Raw genomic sequence first — 19,819 nt, 5'->3', positions numbered from 1 at the left:
AAAATTAGTCAGTTACAAAGAGTGGTAAAAATCTCTCCAAGTGGAGTTAGTGTTTATCCAGATATAGTCCTTCAGCATGTGAAGAAGTCTAGTCCTCTGGTACATAGAGAGACATTTTGTTTTCATCTTTCTTCTTTCTTTCAAACTGGTTGGAAAAATGATGCTCATATAATAATGCCCTAAAAAAAATTTAAAACAGTAATTTAATCAAATATAAACAAAAGACTACTCAAGTTATATAATTAACCTTTGCACTTTTGCTGCTTCAACATTCCTTCACTAAATACAAGTTCCATAACTTTTAAATTTATTGAAAGGGAAGGAATAATGACATGAATTCAAATAGTAAGAGCGCCCCTTCTATCTAACCTGTACTGTCTCTGATCTGTTGAAAGTGCAACTGAGTGGAAAATGTGGTGAGATATTCAACATCCCAATTTTGAAATTAAATTCTGAAATGTTTACGTGCCCATTCAGTCTTCAGCCAGATCATTCTTCCCCAATATTTCCCACATGGCATTCTGAGGTTTTGTGTGCTCTCTTTTGAGTTAGCATAAAAAGAGTAGGCAAAAAATGAAACATGAGAAGAAATTGTGGCAAGATATTGCCAAGCAATCATTTTAAAAGGCTTTTTTAAAAACAAAAACAGAAGTCTATGTTTTCACTTTGCCTCAGTGTATTGTGTGGTGTTCAGCAATGAAACTTATGAATATTTCCAATTCAGTAAAATGAACATAAAACTCAAAGTCCCATCCATCCCCTGTTGGCAAAAGAGATCAACTATAGCTCTCCAGCCTGTATGAATATGGGTCTTTACTTGTCACACTTCAAATTATTTGAGGCTGCCAAAACTCATTTAAAATCAACGGGCAGAGCAGATTTTTATCACATCAATCCAGGCTGAATTCAAGCCTAACTCACTAAAGTGAAAAGACCAGTGCTAACCCAGTGATCATATACCCAGACTCTCTGACACTTATGTTGTATCGCAAATGTGACGCAGAGGGATCTCCTGAATTATGTCACACCGCTTCAGCTGTTCCTCTCAGCTAATAGCAAGGGTGCATATTTATATTTGTAGATATATTGAAATAAAACATTTATTTAACAACAAATGGTATGATCAAATGGCCTCGTCGCGCCTGACTCGGTGAGGCTGTTAAATCTCGCACTCACTGGGCTCCATTAGGCTCATTTAAATATGTGGGTGCCGATTATTCCAAGGCCTGGGAACGAATGCTCCCGCCTGGGAAACCTCACCATTGGGCCGTTTAGCACTGGTCCACACAAACGTTGACTAAGCGTAATGGCACCTGGGGGTATCTGCCAGGCCATTGGAGGCCCCGGATGGTTGGGCTCCTGGCATTCCTGCTGGCACCCAGGCACTGCCAGCCTAGCACATTGGCATTGCCACAGAGACACTGCCAGGGTGCTCAGGTGGCATTTCCAGGCTGGCTGGGTCATGACCATGGTGCATTGGGGGGGGGGGGGGGGGGGGGGGAGGGGAGGGGTCCAGTGGCCACAGTGGAGAGTCCAAGGAGGGGTTGAGAGATCAGAGCAGCATCTAAAGATGTCTGAGCTCGTCAGTGCAGGAAATTAGGTAAGTGCGGCCTCAGTTCCTCGCCCAGGCCAATAAAAGAAAAGTCCCATTTCTCAACGGGGTTTGTTCTCAGCGCTGAAGGCGCCAAGAAACACTCCGCTATTCGCTCCAAAACTGGACTGTTTTTTCTTAAATTGCACCCAATATCTGAGACAAATGTGAACAGTAAAACATAAAAAGGACTGCAGCGGTTCAAGAAGGCAACTCACCACCGTCTGGATGGCAACTGGGGATGCGCAATAAATGCTGGCCTAACCGGCGATGCTCACATCCCGTAAATGAATTTTAAAAGTAACATCAATTTCTCCCATTGGTCATTACTTTCCATTAAATGACAGGTTTTCTATTTTGATGCTTCCGACATATGTGCATATCGGAAAACTGTGTACTCCCAGCCAGAGTTTAATTGTGCACCAGGAGCATTCAAGCAGAAAAACTCCCCTTAGATTCCTTACATCTTTTTTAAAGCTATTAAGACTTGTATAAAGAAAGCACAAAAAATAAACAAATATCCTTTAATGTTTGATAGATCAAAAATGGAGCAATCATTAATCCTGGTGTTTTGCAGTCAACTCACCTCCACGTCATTGTAAATTCATTCCGAATTATTACTTGTTAATCAACCTTCTTTCCTCTTCTCAGCCTTTATGGTATATTGCATTTCTAGGTCTAGTCTTCCACCAAGGTTTTTCAGTGAAATAAGTAAGAGGGCAGATTTTATGAGAAGGAATCAGGGCCAAGATAGTCCACTGGTTGCCAGCATGTGCCCATAACTGATGCACACTCAGGTACTTCAGCAGTGGTGGGTACTCATAATATGTACTTCAACAAGTATTTTATGACATCCTCAACTTCTGGGAGTGAATATTGGGAAATCCTGTGAATGCATCAGTGGTTTCCAAAGATGTGCCTCTGATAGGCACAGCATCTGGCTGGCGAAAGAGTGGGAAGGGGACATTTTGCAAAAAAAAACTACCTTACGATGATATGCTCTGAGCAGCTGGAAGTGTTTGAGGCTACCAATAAAGCCAAACATTTCTACAGCATCTAACTTTTCACATAAAAGGTGTATCTCACCATCCCTACCTTGGGTAATGTATCTTCCTCATTATTTGTGAAGACCCTGAATAATCTGTGCTCTTTGGTGAAGAGTTCTGGAGTTCTTGCATTTTAAAAAGCCATAAATTTGAGGAAATCATATTTCACTCATCTGTTATCTTCAGCCAGTTTCTCTCAGCTTCTAAGGGACAACTAATTCACCCTCTTTAAATGTTAAGTGTAAGCTGCATATAATGAAGAATATTGCTCAGATCACGCATTTGTAGCCCATAATGAATGGGGTCATTAAGCTGGCTCTATGAAGTTCACTCAACAAAGTCATTAGTCCACCAGAGTGGGACTCTACAAAAATGAGATATCCTTCCCCATGGGGCTGTATAAAATATTTATTTTCAGGTACTTTTTTCTGGTGAAAAAATGTGATTTTTATCATAGATACATGGGATTTTAACCTTTTGGGGACTGTAAGGGACTCTTTTAGCTTATTATTTTAACAAAAGATGTACATAATCTTTTCTCTCCTCATTTCCAATGTACCACATGTACACTTACAATTTGTTCTCACTGTTTCACACTGAATGTTACATTTCTGCACAATGTCACTGCTTCAGGCAACAACCAGATGGTCCAGGGTCTTAGTCCCAGAGCTGCCATTTACTCAGACTTGCCTGACAATACTGAAATCCTGTTATTTGGTTCTTGACCAGACAGTTAAGAGTGTGAAGCAGTGTATGGCAGGCTGCATCTTTGGGAAGGGAGTGGGGGAAGAAATAAAAGTAAATTGGCATTTCCATTTCCTGCACTTTACAGCCATTTAAATTGTACCCAAGCATGGTAACATTGCAGAAGCAATAACTCTGCTTCACCCGCCATTTACTGTGGATGGCTAACATCGGAAGCCTAAAATGTGTTATTTTTCAACTCTTTCTGCCTTTCCTGCATTTTGTTTTTACTTTGCTCAGAAGCAATGTTAATTCTTTAATTGTCTTATCCTTGCGACAACTCGTGGTGTTGCTCCAACAGGCGGAAAAGATTTATTTTTGGCAGAGCGGCAGGAGCTGTATAAAGTTGTAAAAATGCCCTAATTTCACCTGGCCTGGCCCATCTGCATGCATTTCCCAAACAGGGAAATGTACCTCAGCTGCAACTGACAGTGTACAAAAACTGTTCACTTGTGCCAGTGACAGGTGGATGGCCCATTTTACAGGTCAGCTGTGATTATATCTCAGTGCCAGCCACTACTGGAGCACATGCCTCAGGTGCACTGGATCCAAAACAGTTGTTTAATTTTCCTCCCGTTAACAAAAAAAATGATATATGGGTCCACTAGCACCATCATTAACTGTGAGTGTAAATAGCAGGCAGATGGGGACAGACTTTGTAAAATAACCTGAGGGTGGTTAAGATTATATTCTTAAATTGTGACTTTGAAGACCGAGAAATTATGGATAACTGTGTGGCTAAGATTGGGTTACACTTCTATCATAGTCTAACCTTTTTTTAAATATTCATATTCATTCTCTGTGTTCATATTCACTCGTGAACTATCTCATTGATGCTTGGCTGCTCGAGTTCATCTGTCATGTTGTGCTGCCATTCTGATTGCCAAGCTTCACGTTTTAGATATCACACCGTGTGTAACAATAAAAAATATTTTAAAGATTAAAGGAATTGTCTCATTGTGTGATTCTAATTGGTAAGTGATATCTGTTGTGTAAATGCACCAATCACTCTCCCCATCTCTGTAAGCAGATGCAAAGAGGCATGTGATGCCAACTCTTATATCTTACCCTCTGTGGAAAATAGCACTGCTTTCAACTCTGCCTCTTAATTCCCTTTGTGTCCCAGTTGAAATTGAGAAGTGACTTTGAGGGGTGGTGGGGGGGGGGAGTGGGGGATGGAGATGTGAGCTTGCATGTTACTTATGCACAGATGTGGCATAGTGGTAGACCAATGTGTTTAAAGCCCCTCCCTTGCGATGGGATGAACTGCCCCTGATCTCGATTACTGTGATTGAGCACTGAACCCACTTTCTGGCTCAGCATCACTCATTGAAGGCCCCAACCATTTGTTCCCAGAATACGTTCCTAATAGGTTAATTGTGAACACAGAGCCACTGAGAACACCAGTGGAGAACTGTACAATAACAGCAGTCACTGAGGATGTTCTTCACAGGTGTTACTGCTAGAATTCTATTAAGAACAAAGGTAAGTGAAAGCGATATAAATATTTGAGGGGAAAGGGGAAAGGAATGCTTTCTGTTAACTCCCCAAGGTCTCAGGCTTTTGAAGGAAATGATACCCATCTGTATGCTCAGCAGGATTTGACTCAAAATATTGCTTACACATCTATAAATCAAAAGTATAATGTATACACAGAAGTGTTTCAGCTCATAAAGAATTTGGTAATTATTCTGTGTACAAATTAGCATAATGACTTAGTTTTAAAAAAAAGAAAAATGCTAAGCATGAGGATTTTTTTAACTGTTGCTCATACGATGAACATTGTTGGAATATGTTGCATACTAGTTCATAATTTAAATCCTTTGTTCTGAACGTTATTTCTTTTAAATTACTCTAATTACATTATGTTATAATTTTCTAGTTTTTCCATTTTGTTTTACTTCCATAATGTACGGTGCTTTGCGTCATAAGTTTTTTTGAAAAAATATTTTTGGATGGAACAAAAATGCAGAGAAAGGTTTTTGAATTGAAAGTCACTTTTGTGATTAAAGTCTAAGTTAAGTACAGTGTACTCCTGTTATGTATAGAAGGGATTTTCCACAGTGTTTTACACCTTTAAACAGTATCAGGACAAAAGTGGGCATAAAGTCGCTCCATCTCAGTAATATTTGAGAAGTACTACATTCCCAATCAATAGCTACAGTTAATACATACGAGTTGGTGTTGCTTTTACTGTTGCTGTTCGAGAAATATTTCTCAAAACTTCTGCAACACAGACTGGTGTGATGCGGACCTGTGATTCTCCACACAATTAGCTCCTCATTCCGATTGTGCCACTGTGGGCAGTTGCCAAGTGTAGACCAGGCGCTTCCGCACTGTGAGAGAAAGGCAACATTAATTGGTGGAACCAAAGTAGTTCCACTTAGAAAACTTAATGAAAGCTGGGAAAGATCTGTTTCCTAAAAGCATTCTCTCACCTTCTTTTCCTGGAAAGCAAAAAAAGGAGAGGGAATGGCATTTCCTGCTGGCATGTAAACATTTCACAGCTAAGCAGAACAGACGTGGAGCCCCATAGAGACAACTGGAACTGCAGTCCGTCAAGGGATCTGGACAATATGGAGAATGGGCTGCAAATGTCTCCTAAGTCATAATATGAGTAGCACTGATATGCCGTAGTGTTGTATGTTGAAAATGTGCTTATTTGTGTATTTGCAATAATAGGACAATTTATGGACTCCATGAAGAACTTAGAATAATGTGTTTGCACCATCTAGAATCTAGCACAGTGTTGCACAACATAAATTAACCCAGGGGCTGGAAATGGCCTGTTGGATGATTACATTCGGCCCTCAATGCACTTTTTAATTATTCCGAAGGGTCAGCCCATGAGTGGTCTCCAGAGGCCAGGCAGGACGTTTCATCCGGCCCGCGATGCGCTCTTTTGTTATTCACTAGAGCCGGCTCACCAGTCCTCCCAATCGGTCAGGCGGGAGATGAAAACTCCAACCAGATGTGGCACACAGTAAGCTCCGTCTGCACGCACGGTGAGTGTCCACTATAAGAATACTCTTCAAAGTGCGGTTGAGTCCTGGGCCATTTTAGACTGTTACTGCCACTAAACGCATCGATGTCCAGCCCTCAGTGGGCTGCACAAGGGTAGATTACAATCCCTAAAATCAAGGAGGTTCGGCACTACTACACATAATAATTAAGTCTCCATTAAGTTTGAAAAATAGAGGCAAATTGACAGTCTATGCAATTAATCCAAAGCATCACACATTTAGAAGGAGCTACATAATTAAAATGACCATGACTTTTTTGATTTAATGCCCAGCACTTGGATGAATGGTCAGTTTCAAAATTGTTTCAAATTGAAGTTCTTTATAAAAAGAAAATGCTAATGTTATTGACCTGCAGTCTCCCTAATAATCTCAGAGCAGCCATTTTTGAATCAGGACTCCAAGCAACTAAGCTATTCTATCATGCATTTGTCATACTATTACAATAATATATAGCTTTTAATAATGATTTATAAAGTCGCTACTGAAAAATGAGAAAGCGTTCCTGAAATACCTTCACATTAAAAAGTCTTGCTTGAACTCAACCCTCCAGAATCGATTAGAAACCCCCTTCTCTAAAAGCTTTCACCAGAATACGTGAAGAATATACTTGAAGAGGGGAGTTTTAGTTTTTACAACTGTGGTATTTTGTATTGTTCTTCAGTGTTTCACATCAAAATCTCGAGGTTCTGCCTAACCTGAGTCACTTTATTTGATTCAGTTGTGTGAGGTAAAAAAGAAGCCTATTTATGAGAACCACCTCTTATTCTGCCCTTTCTCTCTCTCTCTCTCTCCCTCTCTCTCACACACACACGCACTCACACATTCATTGAACTGCACCTATTAAGTGAATACCATTGAAATAAAACTTCCTGTGAATTAATTGTACTTTCTTTTCTCCGATAAATCTGCATTAATGACGTTTCTGTCCTTAAACCATGTTATGACAGTCATCCTGCTTCAAGGACATGGAAAGTAGACAATCAGTGGCCACACTGCCAGCTGATGCCAGGACAAATCAACGACCACAAACTGAATAAAATTCTCACACAATGTTTAGATCTTATTGTAATGGTAATAGATAACAGATAATGATTTTAATAGCACTGCCAAATCTTACGATTTCGGAACAATAACACATGATTGGGGGGGGGGGGGGGGAGTGTTGCTCAGATGGCCGCTCTAAGCATTTCATTTGATTCACAATTTATGACTTCACTAGAACAGAATTTACTGATCAGTTCACACAAATCAGAATGATTTTTCAAAAACAGCCTGGAATCAAATGATAGGCTCATGTAATGAGTGGAACGCCATCATCAAAGATCCCAAATCATTCTCAGCATTTTCTGCTTTTTATTTCAAGCTTCCATCCAGCATCCACAGTTTTTTGATTTTAGCTCCCTTTCAGTTCGAAATTGAAGCAGAAAATTCAGATGATGTCATGAGCTCTGTGAGCAAATTCTGAGTGGCTTTTACGAGTGATCTAAACTCCCAGATTAGATTACCATTTTGTAATATCTCGTAGGTTTCCATTATTCTCTATATGAGCCATCTGAGCCCCTAGCCTACATTACTGCTTTGGAATCACTCCCAGGAATCCATTATTCTATGTTTACTGATCCCGATTGGCCCGTAATGTAGCCGGTAAGTGCTGATGCACTGAAGTCATTACTCCATTTGGAAGCTCTCTTCAATGGTAGATTTTCATTGGATACAAAGAGGATATAAAATTGTACCATTGAGCTCCTTAGCATGAAATCTGTTAACAAGCAATACCAGGGGCTTTTGCAAAATCTACTCAAACAGCCACATTAGCTATATTTTATGTGTATAAGAACCCTAATTACACTACGGCTAAATAGTTTACTTGCAAATTAAATTTCGGCTGTGTTTTTTTGCTCAAGTAACTTCCACCTCCTTTTCCAGTCATGGGTCAGTTATAGCGCAGTTGGTGATAGTAGCAGTAAAGTTGTTTACAGCATTCTTGTAAGGATGAAACTTTTTCATTCGTAGGTATAGGAAAACATTCTTATACATCATTACAGGAATGCCCAATTCATACCCTAAACATACTTCCTCATGAGTGACATTCCTGCTGAATGTATAAGCGCATTCCCACAATTTTCTGCAATTAGTGGGAACTTCCACTTGTTTGGGTGCACAGGACATTAATAATGAAGTGGGATAAAGTTCTCTTTTCCTGGTTATAATTACAGATTTTGGAACAGCCCCCAGAGTTGAAGAACAACTATGTTTCCACTGTGTACAGATTGGAAATTAATGTGTCAAATTGTTGGAAACTGTCCACCTTCCCAGTTCTTCTACCTACCAGGTTTTCATAGCTGAAGTCACCACGGAGATGGTTGCTTTGTCTCTACCTGTTGAACTGAGCCCCTTGTAAGGTTTAGGGTTTCGAGGTACAACACCCTTCTATTTAAAAAGAACTCTAAGGTCCAAATTCTTAATTTCTAAAACTAGGGTTCTCAGTTGTGCTTGAGGTACAAGGTATGAATAATTAGTATTTATTAACCAAGTAGAATTTATTAAGCAAGATTTTACCTCTACGTAACAAGAAGCAGTGAAGCCAACATAGAGGATTCTCATCTTTCAAAGTCCTCAGAACTCTTGGTGTCAGCACAGGTGCAAGGTGCCTCTCTCTTTGTCTTTGACGGGGTGTTGAACTGTATCCAGAAATATCATACTCCAGAAGCCATGGTATCACTGTGCCAATAAAGACTACAATTTATCAACTTTTACCCCTCAGTCTCTCACTCCTCCCTCCATTTTTGGAGAGGTCCAAATTCATCGCTCCTATTGGCTATAGGATGCAAATCACCCTGCATCACCCCATCTCTGTAACTAGAGCCATAAAGACACATGTTCATTTATTTTCCCCTGGGCCCCTCAGAGTTTACATTACATTACAAATAGCACATTTCTTCCAAATACAAAGAACCCATCAAGAAAGTCACATTCTCGTCTCAACATATTTTTACCAAAGCCCACAGATAACAGAAAATAAAGGTTTCCCCACTGGTACAAATCCATTAAGGAAATACATGGTTTGTTTAACATAGGGCCGGAACTTCCCGGTGTGGCAATCAGCAGCATATTGTCACTCTGTCCCGACTTACCTGTGCTTAAGTTCTAAAACATCTGCCTCGCCCAACCTTCCTGACTCAGTCCGGGTGAGTCTCAAGAAGCGGAGCACACTCCCAGCTCCAGCAGCGAAGTGCAAAAGGAGCAAAGGAGAACATGCCTCCTTTTTACAGCTCTACTTGCCATAAAGCAGGTGGGTTTAAAGTTTAAAGGGTAAAGGCAAATTTCTAAGTTAAGTGAATGGGAGGTGGAGGTTCAGACATCGGCGGGGGAGGATCCGGGCATCGAGTCGGAGGAGGAGAGTTGGGCATGGGGCGATCGGGTTGAACATCTGGGGAGTAGAGGGTTTCAGACATTGTGGGATGTGTGAAGGTTTGGACATTGTGGGTGTGCAGGGTTTGGATAGCAAGTGGTTGGGAAGCTCAGACATCGGGGGTGGAGGATAAGGACATTGGGGAAGATGCATAGTTCGGACATCGAGGGGTTAGGGGGTCGGACATTGGTGGGGGAGACAGACATCAGTGGGGGAAGTCAGACATTAGGGGAGCATTTGGACTTTGGATGGGGGTTTGGGTCGGGGAGTGGTCCCGGATTGGATCAGGGAACCCCCCTCCGGTGTGGGAGGGAGCTACTGCGGGGTTGTTTTTGTAAGTGGGGTGGCCGGACCAGTGTGGAGTCAGGCTCAGTCAGGTTGGGGGCTTTAGGTGAGGGGGGTGTGATGGGCTAGGGCAGGGAAACCTGTGCTGAGTGGTGAATATCAATGGGGTGGGGTGCTTCATTGGGGAAGACTGTTAGGTGGGGGGTGTCCCTTGCAGGGCTCCATCTGGATTTTTAAAATAGTTATGCTGAAGTTCGAAGAGCCTTTTTCCTTCTAACTCTTTCAGAGTAACTGTTGGTTTAAAACTGGTAGAACCAACCAAAGTTAGCGATTTAAACCACTTTGTCTGATTGTTTCCAGCACAATGCAATTGTCCAAGGGAAGTTATTCCCTTACCTGGAAACTTCCAAGAGGGATTCCCCAGCACATCTTTGGAGTACTTCCCAAATCTGATGATGGGGAGCTAGGCAGGTACAATAGTGTCATCTTAAGTTCAGACTGTTGAACTCAATGCTGTTAACTATTCCTTCAAAGCAGAAAACGCCTCAAATTCAGACTTTACAGCACCATTGAAGTCATAAATTCATCAAGTGTGGTTTCTCACAAGCAACTCCTTCCTGTTCCCCAACTACCTTGACTGTCAATTGTCCAACAGAAATTCAAACTGATTCTTACAAAAGTGGTTAAGGAATAAATTCCAAATATGTTACAGATCCTAAAAATTGTAGGAATATCAAAATCTTACACCACAAGCCAGAATGCGGAATAAAAACGGAGATATCAATGTACAAAGTACATATTTGTAGGACTTCATGGAGGGAATTCATGGGCTCCTATTTAGTGACTTTAGGGAAAATGATTCACTGATAATTGAGGGAGAGACGATTGTCACTTCTTCTATGACCCAAACCAGGCAATAAGCAGGATGTGGGAGGAGCAAGCCCAAGGCTTGTGTGTGAGGGTTTTTCTTAGTTGTTAATTAATATTCAATGCAAATCTTAATATGTAGCCCACATCAGAATGTGAAGAAAGGGGCTTCTGGTTTGAAAATCTTTTGCTGTGTCCAGTGCACATGGTCGATTGTAACTTGGATGGCCAGTGCACGTGGGATGGCAGTGGCCTGAATTGGGTCACCGTCCTGTTTAGGTGGACATTCTGGTTGGCATCATTGTGAAAGGAGCAGATCACTGGGCAGACAGGCAGGCAATGAAGCCTTTTTAATATGTAATTTTGAGAGACAACAGGGGAGAGCAGATGTACCTCGAAAATTCCTCAACACTAAAAATATATCTCTTTTTCAAAGTTGCAGAGACTTCCAGAGGTGCAGACCTAAATGGGTTACACAGCACATTCATGATTAAACAGATCTATTTAATGCATAAAAATACATAGAAGGTTAGAGCACCCTAGGAGCTCATTCAGCTTTTGCTGCCTGTGCTGATTCTTTGCTGGAGAGTATTGCATGTCTGCTAAAATCTTTTAAAAATTGCCCTTAGCCTTTCTTCTACAGCTTTTCAGGACATAATACTGAAATATTCATAGACGATGCTTGAATTTATTTGTTTATTGTACCAAGTCTGATGTCAGAACCAAGCTGCAGGCTGACTTGAGTTTCTCTTAACTCCCATCAAATAGAGGAGGATTTTGTCTCCCTCAAACTGTCTGTAATTAAATTCAGACTTCTGAGGCTAACAGCCCAGTGTGTAAACACACCATGCATTCCTTTCATACAAGTTTGAATTATACAATGAAATCAATACAAAAACATCATTATCAGTTAACGGTTCTGGAGAGTGGAGCACAGTTACGGCTTTTATTAGACAAGGTGGCCGTACTGATTTGACATGAAACCTCTGCAGGCTGAAAAGTTAAAGCAATCAAGTCTGAAAAAGTCAACGCTGGGTTTTGTTTAGTTTACCATTTTTTGCGCACTTCATTAACATTACTTATTCTCACTTCACTTCACTTCCCAGATGCCTTAACATTTTTTTTTCCTGATCCATATGAGAGGGGAGGCAGTGGCATAGTGGTATTGTCGCTGGACTAGTGATCCAGAGACCCAGGAACCTACGAGGGAACCAGCGGTCCTAGATCTGGTCCTGTGTAATGAGACAGGATTGATTAATGATCTCATGGTTAGGGATCCTCTCGGACGGAGCGATGATAATATGGTGGAATTTAAAATACAGATGGAGGGTGAGAAGGTAAAATCAAACACTAGTGTTTTATGCTTAAACAAGGGAGATTACAATGGGATGAGAGAAGAACTAGCTAATGTAGACTGGGAGCAAAGACTTTATGGTGAAACAGTTGAGGAACAGTGGAGAACCTTCCAAGCGATTTTTCACAGTGCTCAGCAAAGATTTATACCACCAAAAAAGAAGGACAGTAGAAAGAGGGAAAATCGACCGTGGATATCCAAGGAAATAAGGGAGAGTATCAAATTGAAGGAAAAAGCATACAAAGTTCAAACATTAGTTCGAGACTAGAGGACTGGGAAATCTTTAGGGGGCAACAGAAAGCTAATAAAAAAGCTATAAAGAAGAGTAAGATAGATTATGAGAGTAAACTTGCTCAGAATATAAAAACAGATAGTAAAAGTTTCTACAAATATATAAAACAAAAAAGAGTGGCTAAGGTAAATATCCTTTAGAGGATTAGACGGGAGATTTAATAATGGGTGTTGAGGAAATGGCTGAGGAACTGAACAGGTTTTTTGGGTCGGTCTTCACAGTGAAAGACACAAATAACATGCCAGTGACTGATAGAAATGAGGCTATGACAGGTGAGGACTTTGAGATGATAGTTATCACTAAGTGATGGGCAAGCTAATGGGGCTAAACGTAGACAAGTCTCCTGGCCCTAATGGAATGCATCCCAGAGTGCTAAAAGAGATGGCTAGGGAAATTGCAAATGCACTAGTGATAATTTACCAAAATTCACTAGACTCTGGAGTGGTCCCGGCGGATTGGAAATTAGCAAACGTGACACCACTGTTTAAAAAAGGAGGTAGGCAGAAAGCGGGCAATTATAGGCCAGTGAGCTTAACTTCGGTAGTAGGGAAGATGCTGGAATCGATCATCAAGGAAGAATTAGCGAGGCATCTAGATGGAAATTGTCCCATTGGGCAGACACAGCCAAATAAAGGGCAGGTCATGCCTATCTAATTTAGTGGAATTTTTTGAGGACATTACCAGTGCGGTAGATAACGGGGAGCCAATGGATGTGGTATATCTGGATTTCCAGAAAGCTTTTGACAAGGTGCCATACAAAAGGTTGCTGCACAAGATAAAGATGCATGGCATTAAGGGAAAAGTAGTAGCATGGATAGAGGATTGGTTAATTAATAGAAAGCAAAGAGTGGGGATGAATGGGTGTTTCTCTGGTTGGCAATCAGTAGCTAGTGGTGTCCCTCAGGGGTCAGTGTTGGGCTCACAATTGTTCACAATTTACATAGATGATTTGGAGTTGGGGACCAAGGGCAATGTGTCCAAGTTTGCAGACGACACTAAGATGAGAAGCAAAAGGTGCAGACGATACTGGAAGTCTGCAGAGGGATTTGGACAGGCTAAGTGAATGGGCTAGGGTCTGGCAGATGGAATACAATGTTGACAAATGTGAGGTTATCCATTTTGGTAGGAATAACAGCAAAAGGGATTATTATTTAAATGACAAAATATTAAAACATGCTGCTGTGCAGAGAGACCTGGGTGTGCTAGTGCATGAGTCGCAAGAAGTTGGTTTACAGGTGCAACAGGTGATTAAGAAGGCAAATGGAATTTTGTCCTTCATTGCTAGAGGGATGGAGTTTAAGACTAGGGAGGTTATGCTGCAATTGTATAAGGTGTTAGTGAGGCCACACCTGGAGTATTGTGTTCAGTTTTGGTCTCCTTACCTGAGAAAGGACGTACTGGCGCTGGAGGGTGTGCAGAGGAGATTCACTAGGATAATCCCAGAGCTGAAGGGGTTGGATTACGAGGAGAGGTTGAGTAGACTGGGACTGTACTCGTTGGAATTTAGAAGGATGAGGGGGGGATCTTATAGAAACATATAAAATTATGAAGGGAATTGATAGAATACATGCGGGCAGGTTGTTTTCACTGGCGGGTGAAAGCAGAACTAGAGGGCATAACCTCAAAATAAGGGGAAGTAGATTTAGAACTGAGTTTAGGAGGAACTTCTTCACCCAAAGAGTTGTGAATCTATGGAATACCTTGCTCAGTGAAGCAGTTGAGGCTCCTTCATTAAATGTTTTTAAGATAAAGATAGATAGGTTTTTGAAGATTAAAGGGATTAAGGGTTATGCCATTCGGGCCGGAAAGTGGAGCTGAGTCCACAAAAGATCAGCCATGATCTCATTGAATGGTGGAGCAGGCTCGAGGGGCCAGATGGCCTACTCCTGCGCCTAGTTCTTATGTTCTTATGACACTGATCTGGGGACCTGGGTTTGAATCCCAACAGGGCAGGTGAAGGAATTTGAAACTCAATAAAAATATCTAGAATTAAAAGTGTAACAATAACCATGCAACCATTGTCTATTGTTGTAAAAGCACATCTGGCTCTTTAGAGAAGGAAATCTGCCATCCTTATCCGGTCCTGGCCTACATGTGACTCTTAACTGCCCCCTCAAGGGCAAATAGGAATGGGCAGCCTGCGACGGCCACATCCAATGAATGAATAAAACGAAAGTTCTCTGCCAGTGCAAATCTGCAACGTGGCCCTCAGGACGTACATCAGAGTGACCCAGGTTGACTTTCCTGTGTAAGACTTTTCTTGTCTTGTCACGGCAGAGAATAGGATTAATTTTTTTTAAGAATGCAGTGTCCCAAAAAGTCGTTGAAAGTATTTCAGAGATCAATTGGTAAGTGCACTGCTCAATATGGTTATGAATGAAATGAAATGAAAGAAAATCACTTATTGTCACAAGTAGGCTTCAAATGAAGTTACTGTGAAAAGCCCCTAATCGCCACATTCCGGTGCCTGTTCGGGGAGGCTGTTACAGGAATCGAACCGTGCTGCTGGCCTGCCTTGGTCTGCTTTCAAAGCCAGCGATTTAGCCCTGTGCTAAACAGTCCCAGCTGAGCTACCTAGGTCACAAAGCCACAGGTTTAACTGGAAACCTATACTCAATTTGTCTCACCTTGGCTTCAGCTTGCCTGGGCTATGGGAGGGGATGAGTGGGGTGGGGCGCGGAATAATGTAACGTTTATGGTCGTGGTTGCCATCTGGTGGTCCTCGAAGGAAAGTACGGATGTGAGCCGATATTTAAATTAGCTTGATGGTATTATAACCTAGCCTCGAGGAGAAGAGCCACCTGAGTGAGATACCAGAAGCTGATCGGCCTCTCGTGGATAAGAATGAGGATATAGTAAGAATGGCACTCAAAATTTTAATATTTAACACAGACAAAAGTAATAGCTAAGAACTAGTGTGCTGCATACATCATGCATACAGTGCTTACATTTACCAATATACTGACCAACTTGCAGTACTCAAAGGGTTAAATAAGTAAAGTTGGTTGATGAAGTTCTGAGCAATTGCCTATATTCTGCAATAGTTTTATTCAAACTGGATTCACGCTGTTTAATTAACATATCAAGCTGCATTGTCTTTAATTATAGATGTGGTTCTCGACTAATCCATCTTCATGTGCAAGAGTGATATTAGTGAGAAGAGTGTTTTCTTTTGTGTATTTTTTTCTGTCTTTCTCATTAATTACATTAATTTGCTATTTCTTTGGTAAGGAAGGCAGATTAGCAATGTGTATTTGGTGCAGCAATGCAACTGATAACAGGTAAAATATAATTGGGAAGGTGAAATGAAAAAAATGAAAATCGTTTATTGTCACAAGTAGGCTTCAAATTAAGTTACTGTGAAAAGCCCCTCGTCGCCACATTCCGGCGCCTGTTCGTGGAGGCTGGTACGGGAATCGAACTGTGCTGCTGGCCTGCCTCGGTCTGCTTTCTAAGCCAGAAAATTAGCCCTGTGCTAAACAGCCCCCATATATTGAATCAAAAGCTCAGTTCAGGGGTCAACAATGGCACCAAAGTTGCGAACAGATGATTCAACCTGAGACAGTAGCCAGGAAGAACATAGCAATCACTGCTGCTGGCCTGCTTTGGTCTGCTTTAAAAGCCAGCGATTTAGCCCAGTGTGCTGAACCAGCCCCCATTGCTATCATTGTTATATAAATTGATGATACACGTGAATTCTGAAAAGTTCGGGGTGACTATTTTTGTTTCTCTATCACACTGCTTTACCACATGACCTGGTAGCGAAGGAAATGCTTTGGGAAATCTGGAACGCTCTTTCCTAAAAAGCCACTGAGACTAGGGCGGAGATTTTCCAGTCCCATGTAATAATAATAATCGCTTATTGTCACAAATAGTCTTCAATGAAGTTACTGTGAAAAGCCCCGAGTCGCCACATTCCGGCACCTGTTCGGGAAGGCCTGTACGGGGATGGAACCCGCGCTGCTGGCATTGTTCTGCATCGCAAGCCAGCTATTTAGCCCACTGTGCTAAACCAGCCCCAGTGCAGGTGGAACAGAAACTTTAATGGATCAGGAAAAGGTCCATTGGGCAGCATGGTAGCACAGTGGTTAGCACAGTTGCTTCACAGCACCAGGGACCCAGGTTCGATTCCCGGCTTGGGTCACTGTGTGGAGTCTGCACATTCTCCCCATGTCTGCGTGGGTTTCCTCCGGGTGCTCCGGTTTCCTCCCACAGTCCAAAGATGTTCGGGTTAGGTGGATTGGCCATTCTAAATTGCCACAAAATTGTCCAAAAAAGGTAAGTGGGGTTACTGGTTTATGGGGATAGGGTGGAGGCGTGGGCTTGAGTAGGGTTCTCTTTCAAGGGCCGGTGCAGACTTGACGGACCAAATGGCCTCCTTCTGCACTGTAAATTCTATGACTTCGGGTGGGGATTTTCAGTCCCGAGGTGTGCATGCCCAGAAAATCTCATCCTAGGTGAATTGCCAATTTCAAACTGAGATCGCTAGATTTTTGAGACGGAAAGTATCAAATGATATGGAACCAATACAGGTAAAGGGAGCTAAGATGCACATCAATTATGATCCAATTGAAAGGCAGAACAAGCCCAATGGGCACAATGGTCTACTCTTGTTCCTGAGAGATAAAAATAATAACAATAAACGTCCCATTCTAACATTGGCTACATTTTTGATGATCGGGGGATTCCTGCCAGAAACAACAGGTGAAAGGAAGCCTAGTTATTAAAGCAAATCATAGATACATAGAAATTAGGAGCAAGAGTGGGCCATTCGGCCCTTCAAGTATGCTCCGTCATTCATTATGATCATGGCTGATTGTAATCCAACGCAGTAACCTGTTCCGTCCCCCGCCCCCCCCCCCCCCCCCCCCCCCCATATCCTTTGATCCCTTTAGCCCCAAGAGCTATATCTAATTCCTTCTTGAAAACCCGCAGGGCGGGATTCTCCGGTCCGCCAGCTGCGTTTTCCTGCGCAGCATGCCCCCGCCAGTAGCGGGATTCTCCTTTCCCGGAGCCAGCCAATGGGGTTTCCCATTGCGGCCACCCCTCGCCGTCGGGAAACTCGCGGGCGTGGGTGCGTTGCTGGCGGACCGGAGGATCCCACTGACGGAGAATTCCGCCTACAATGTTTTAGCCTCAGCGCTTTCTGTGGCAGCAAATTTACCAGGTTCTCCACTCTCTGGGTGAAGAAAATTCTCCTTATCTCAGTTCTAAATGGTTTACCCCGTATATACCAAGAACATTCTTCCTCAAATAAGGAGACCACAGTTGCACCAAGGCCCTGTATAACATTGGCATTACAGCTCTTCTCCTGCACTCGAACCCTCTCGCTATGAAGGCAACATAGCATTTGCCTTCTTTGCTACTTGCTCTACCTGCATGCTTACCTTCAGTGACTGGTGTACAAGGACACCTTTGTCTTGTTGCACATTCCCCTCTCTCAATCTATAACCATTCAGATAATAATCTGCCTTCCTGTTTCTGCTACAAAAGTGGATAACCTCACATTTATTGGCCATGCTAAATTGCCCTAGGCATGGGCTTGAGTAGGGGTCTCTTTCAAGGCCCGGTGCAGACTCCACATTACACTGCATCTGCCATGCATTTGCCCACACACTCAACTTGCTCGAAATATACTGAAACAACTCTGCAAATATATACCGAAATATACTGAAACAACAGCTCCTTCTCCCCCAGCTTTGTGTCATCTGCAAATTTGGAGATAGGCACAATTTAATGGAAAAGGGACTAAGTGTGGTCACGAACAGGAACTGCAGCGAGCTTCCTGACGCTCGACCATGTGAGGCCATCACCTGTATCAAATGTTAATTGGTGCACTAACAAGGCCACACGGGCTTCACACCACAAATGATGGTCCCACCGGCTGATTCGCTGGGACTGCACCCACCAGCTTCCCGCTATCAAGGGGGAGCAGCACTTAAACCGATCCTGCAGAGCAAACCCCACACAGCACACAGCCATACCGAGGAGGCCAGCCCCATGATTCGGGCCAGATTGTTGGACGCGGTCAAGACGAGACGGGATGCCCAGTTCCCCTGAGGTGTTCGGAGGGTCAGCCACAGGGCAGCCATCGGGAGGACGTGACAGCGACCGTCAGCTTGGAAAACATCACCAGGAGGACTGGCACCCAGTGCCATGAGAAGATCAACGACCTCCACTGGGCACTGGGCCACACGGGTGATTCGGCAGTGGCACCGCCCCTGCCCCGCATCTGCCCCCTGCCCCCCATGAGCATGCACCTGGCACCGCCCCCACGCAGCACCGTAGCATGCCCTGGCCTACCCATGTGCAGCATAGCCGCCCACACCAGCCCCTCACCCTCCCCATCATCCCCCCATCCCATTTGCCCCATCCCCCCATACTCCCCATCCTCCCTCATGCTCCCACTCCCCCTACCACCAACCTCCCATCCTCCCCCTCTCCCCCATACTCCCCATCCCCATCCTCCCTCATACTCCCTCTCCCCCCACCACCAGCTTCCCATACTTCCCATCCTTTATCCCCCAATACTCCCCATTCCATATTTCCCCCCCCCCCCACCTCCGCTATGAACAAAACATATGGCCCACTATGGCCCCATCTGTGTCCACGCAGGAGATGTTGACCCACAACAGACGAGGGAGAGCCCAGATGGGCAGCAGGGAGCCATACATCAGAGACCTCACCCCCTACGAAGAACAGGCCCTGGAAGTCGCAGGGTGGCCAAGGACAGATTGATTACCAACGTAGAGGTTGTCATATAGCGCAGAGGTGAGGATCCATCAGCCCCCACCAAGATAACCCGTCACACGTGAGTTGTTAATGCCATACAGACTGATCCATCCCTCCTACTGACCACTGGCCATTCTGCTGCAGGATCTCCATCCAATAATTCCAGCCCATCCGTGGTGGTCCCTCCCATGAGTTCACTTGGAGGGGACTGCGAAGACACCACCTTGTTCGTGACACAGCTGTCATTCCCACCCCCCACCAGCGCAGAGATACACATTTTGATGGGCAACAGCAGTGTTCAGGCCTCTTGGACGCATTCTGGTGAGCATAACATAGTTGTTGATGCACATCAGGTGGAGACAGAAATGCCCAGGTGAGACAGCAGTCGGAGGTCTGCTGGATGCTCGGATCCAGCTGGGGGTCTCAGTCAGATGCTAAACCTCTGGACAAGGTTAACCCGGAGGTGATGCAGT

The 19,819-nt window shown here is 43.3% G+C and overlaps 1 protein-coding gene across 23 annotated transcripts in view; it reads left to right on the top strand.

Moving 5' to 3' along the window:
- celf4 (CUGBP, Elav-like family member 4) overlaps positions 1-19,819 on the top strand; it is a 1,524,235-nt gene that overhangs the window by 1,388,470 nt on the left and 115,946 nt on the right. For 11 of the 23 annotated variants that reach the window (XR_011940282.1, XM_072497244.1, XM_072497241.1 and 8 more), the window contains one exon: positions 6,219-6,386. The exons of the other annotated variants lie outside the window; for them this stretch is intronic. Coding sequence is in view for 10 of the 11 variants with exons in the window: in XM_072497244.1 (XP_072353345.1) it covers positions 6,219-6,386 (168 nt within the window). In the remaining variant the exon portion in view is untranslated. The remainder of the gene's footprint in view (positions 1-6,218; positions 6,387-19,819) is intronic. 23 annotated transcript variants of the gene reach the window in all.

This window comes from Scyliorhinus torazame, chromosome 3 (genome assembly GCF_047496885.1).
Source record: "Scyliorhinus torazame isolate Kashiwa2021f chromosome 3, sScyTor2.1, whole genome shotgun sequence".
In the NCBI taxonomy this organism is placed as follows: domain Eukaryota; kingdom Metazoa; phylum Chordata; class Chondrichthyes; order Carcharhiniformes; family Scyliorhinidae; genus Scyliorhinus; species Scyliorhinus torazame.
This window is presented reverse-complemented; position numbering and strand designations above follow the sequence as displayed.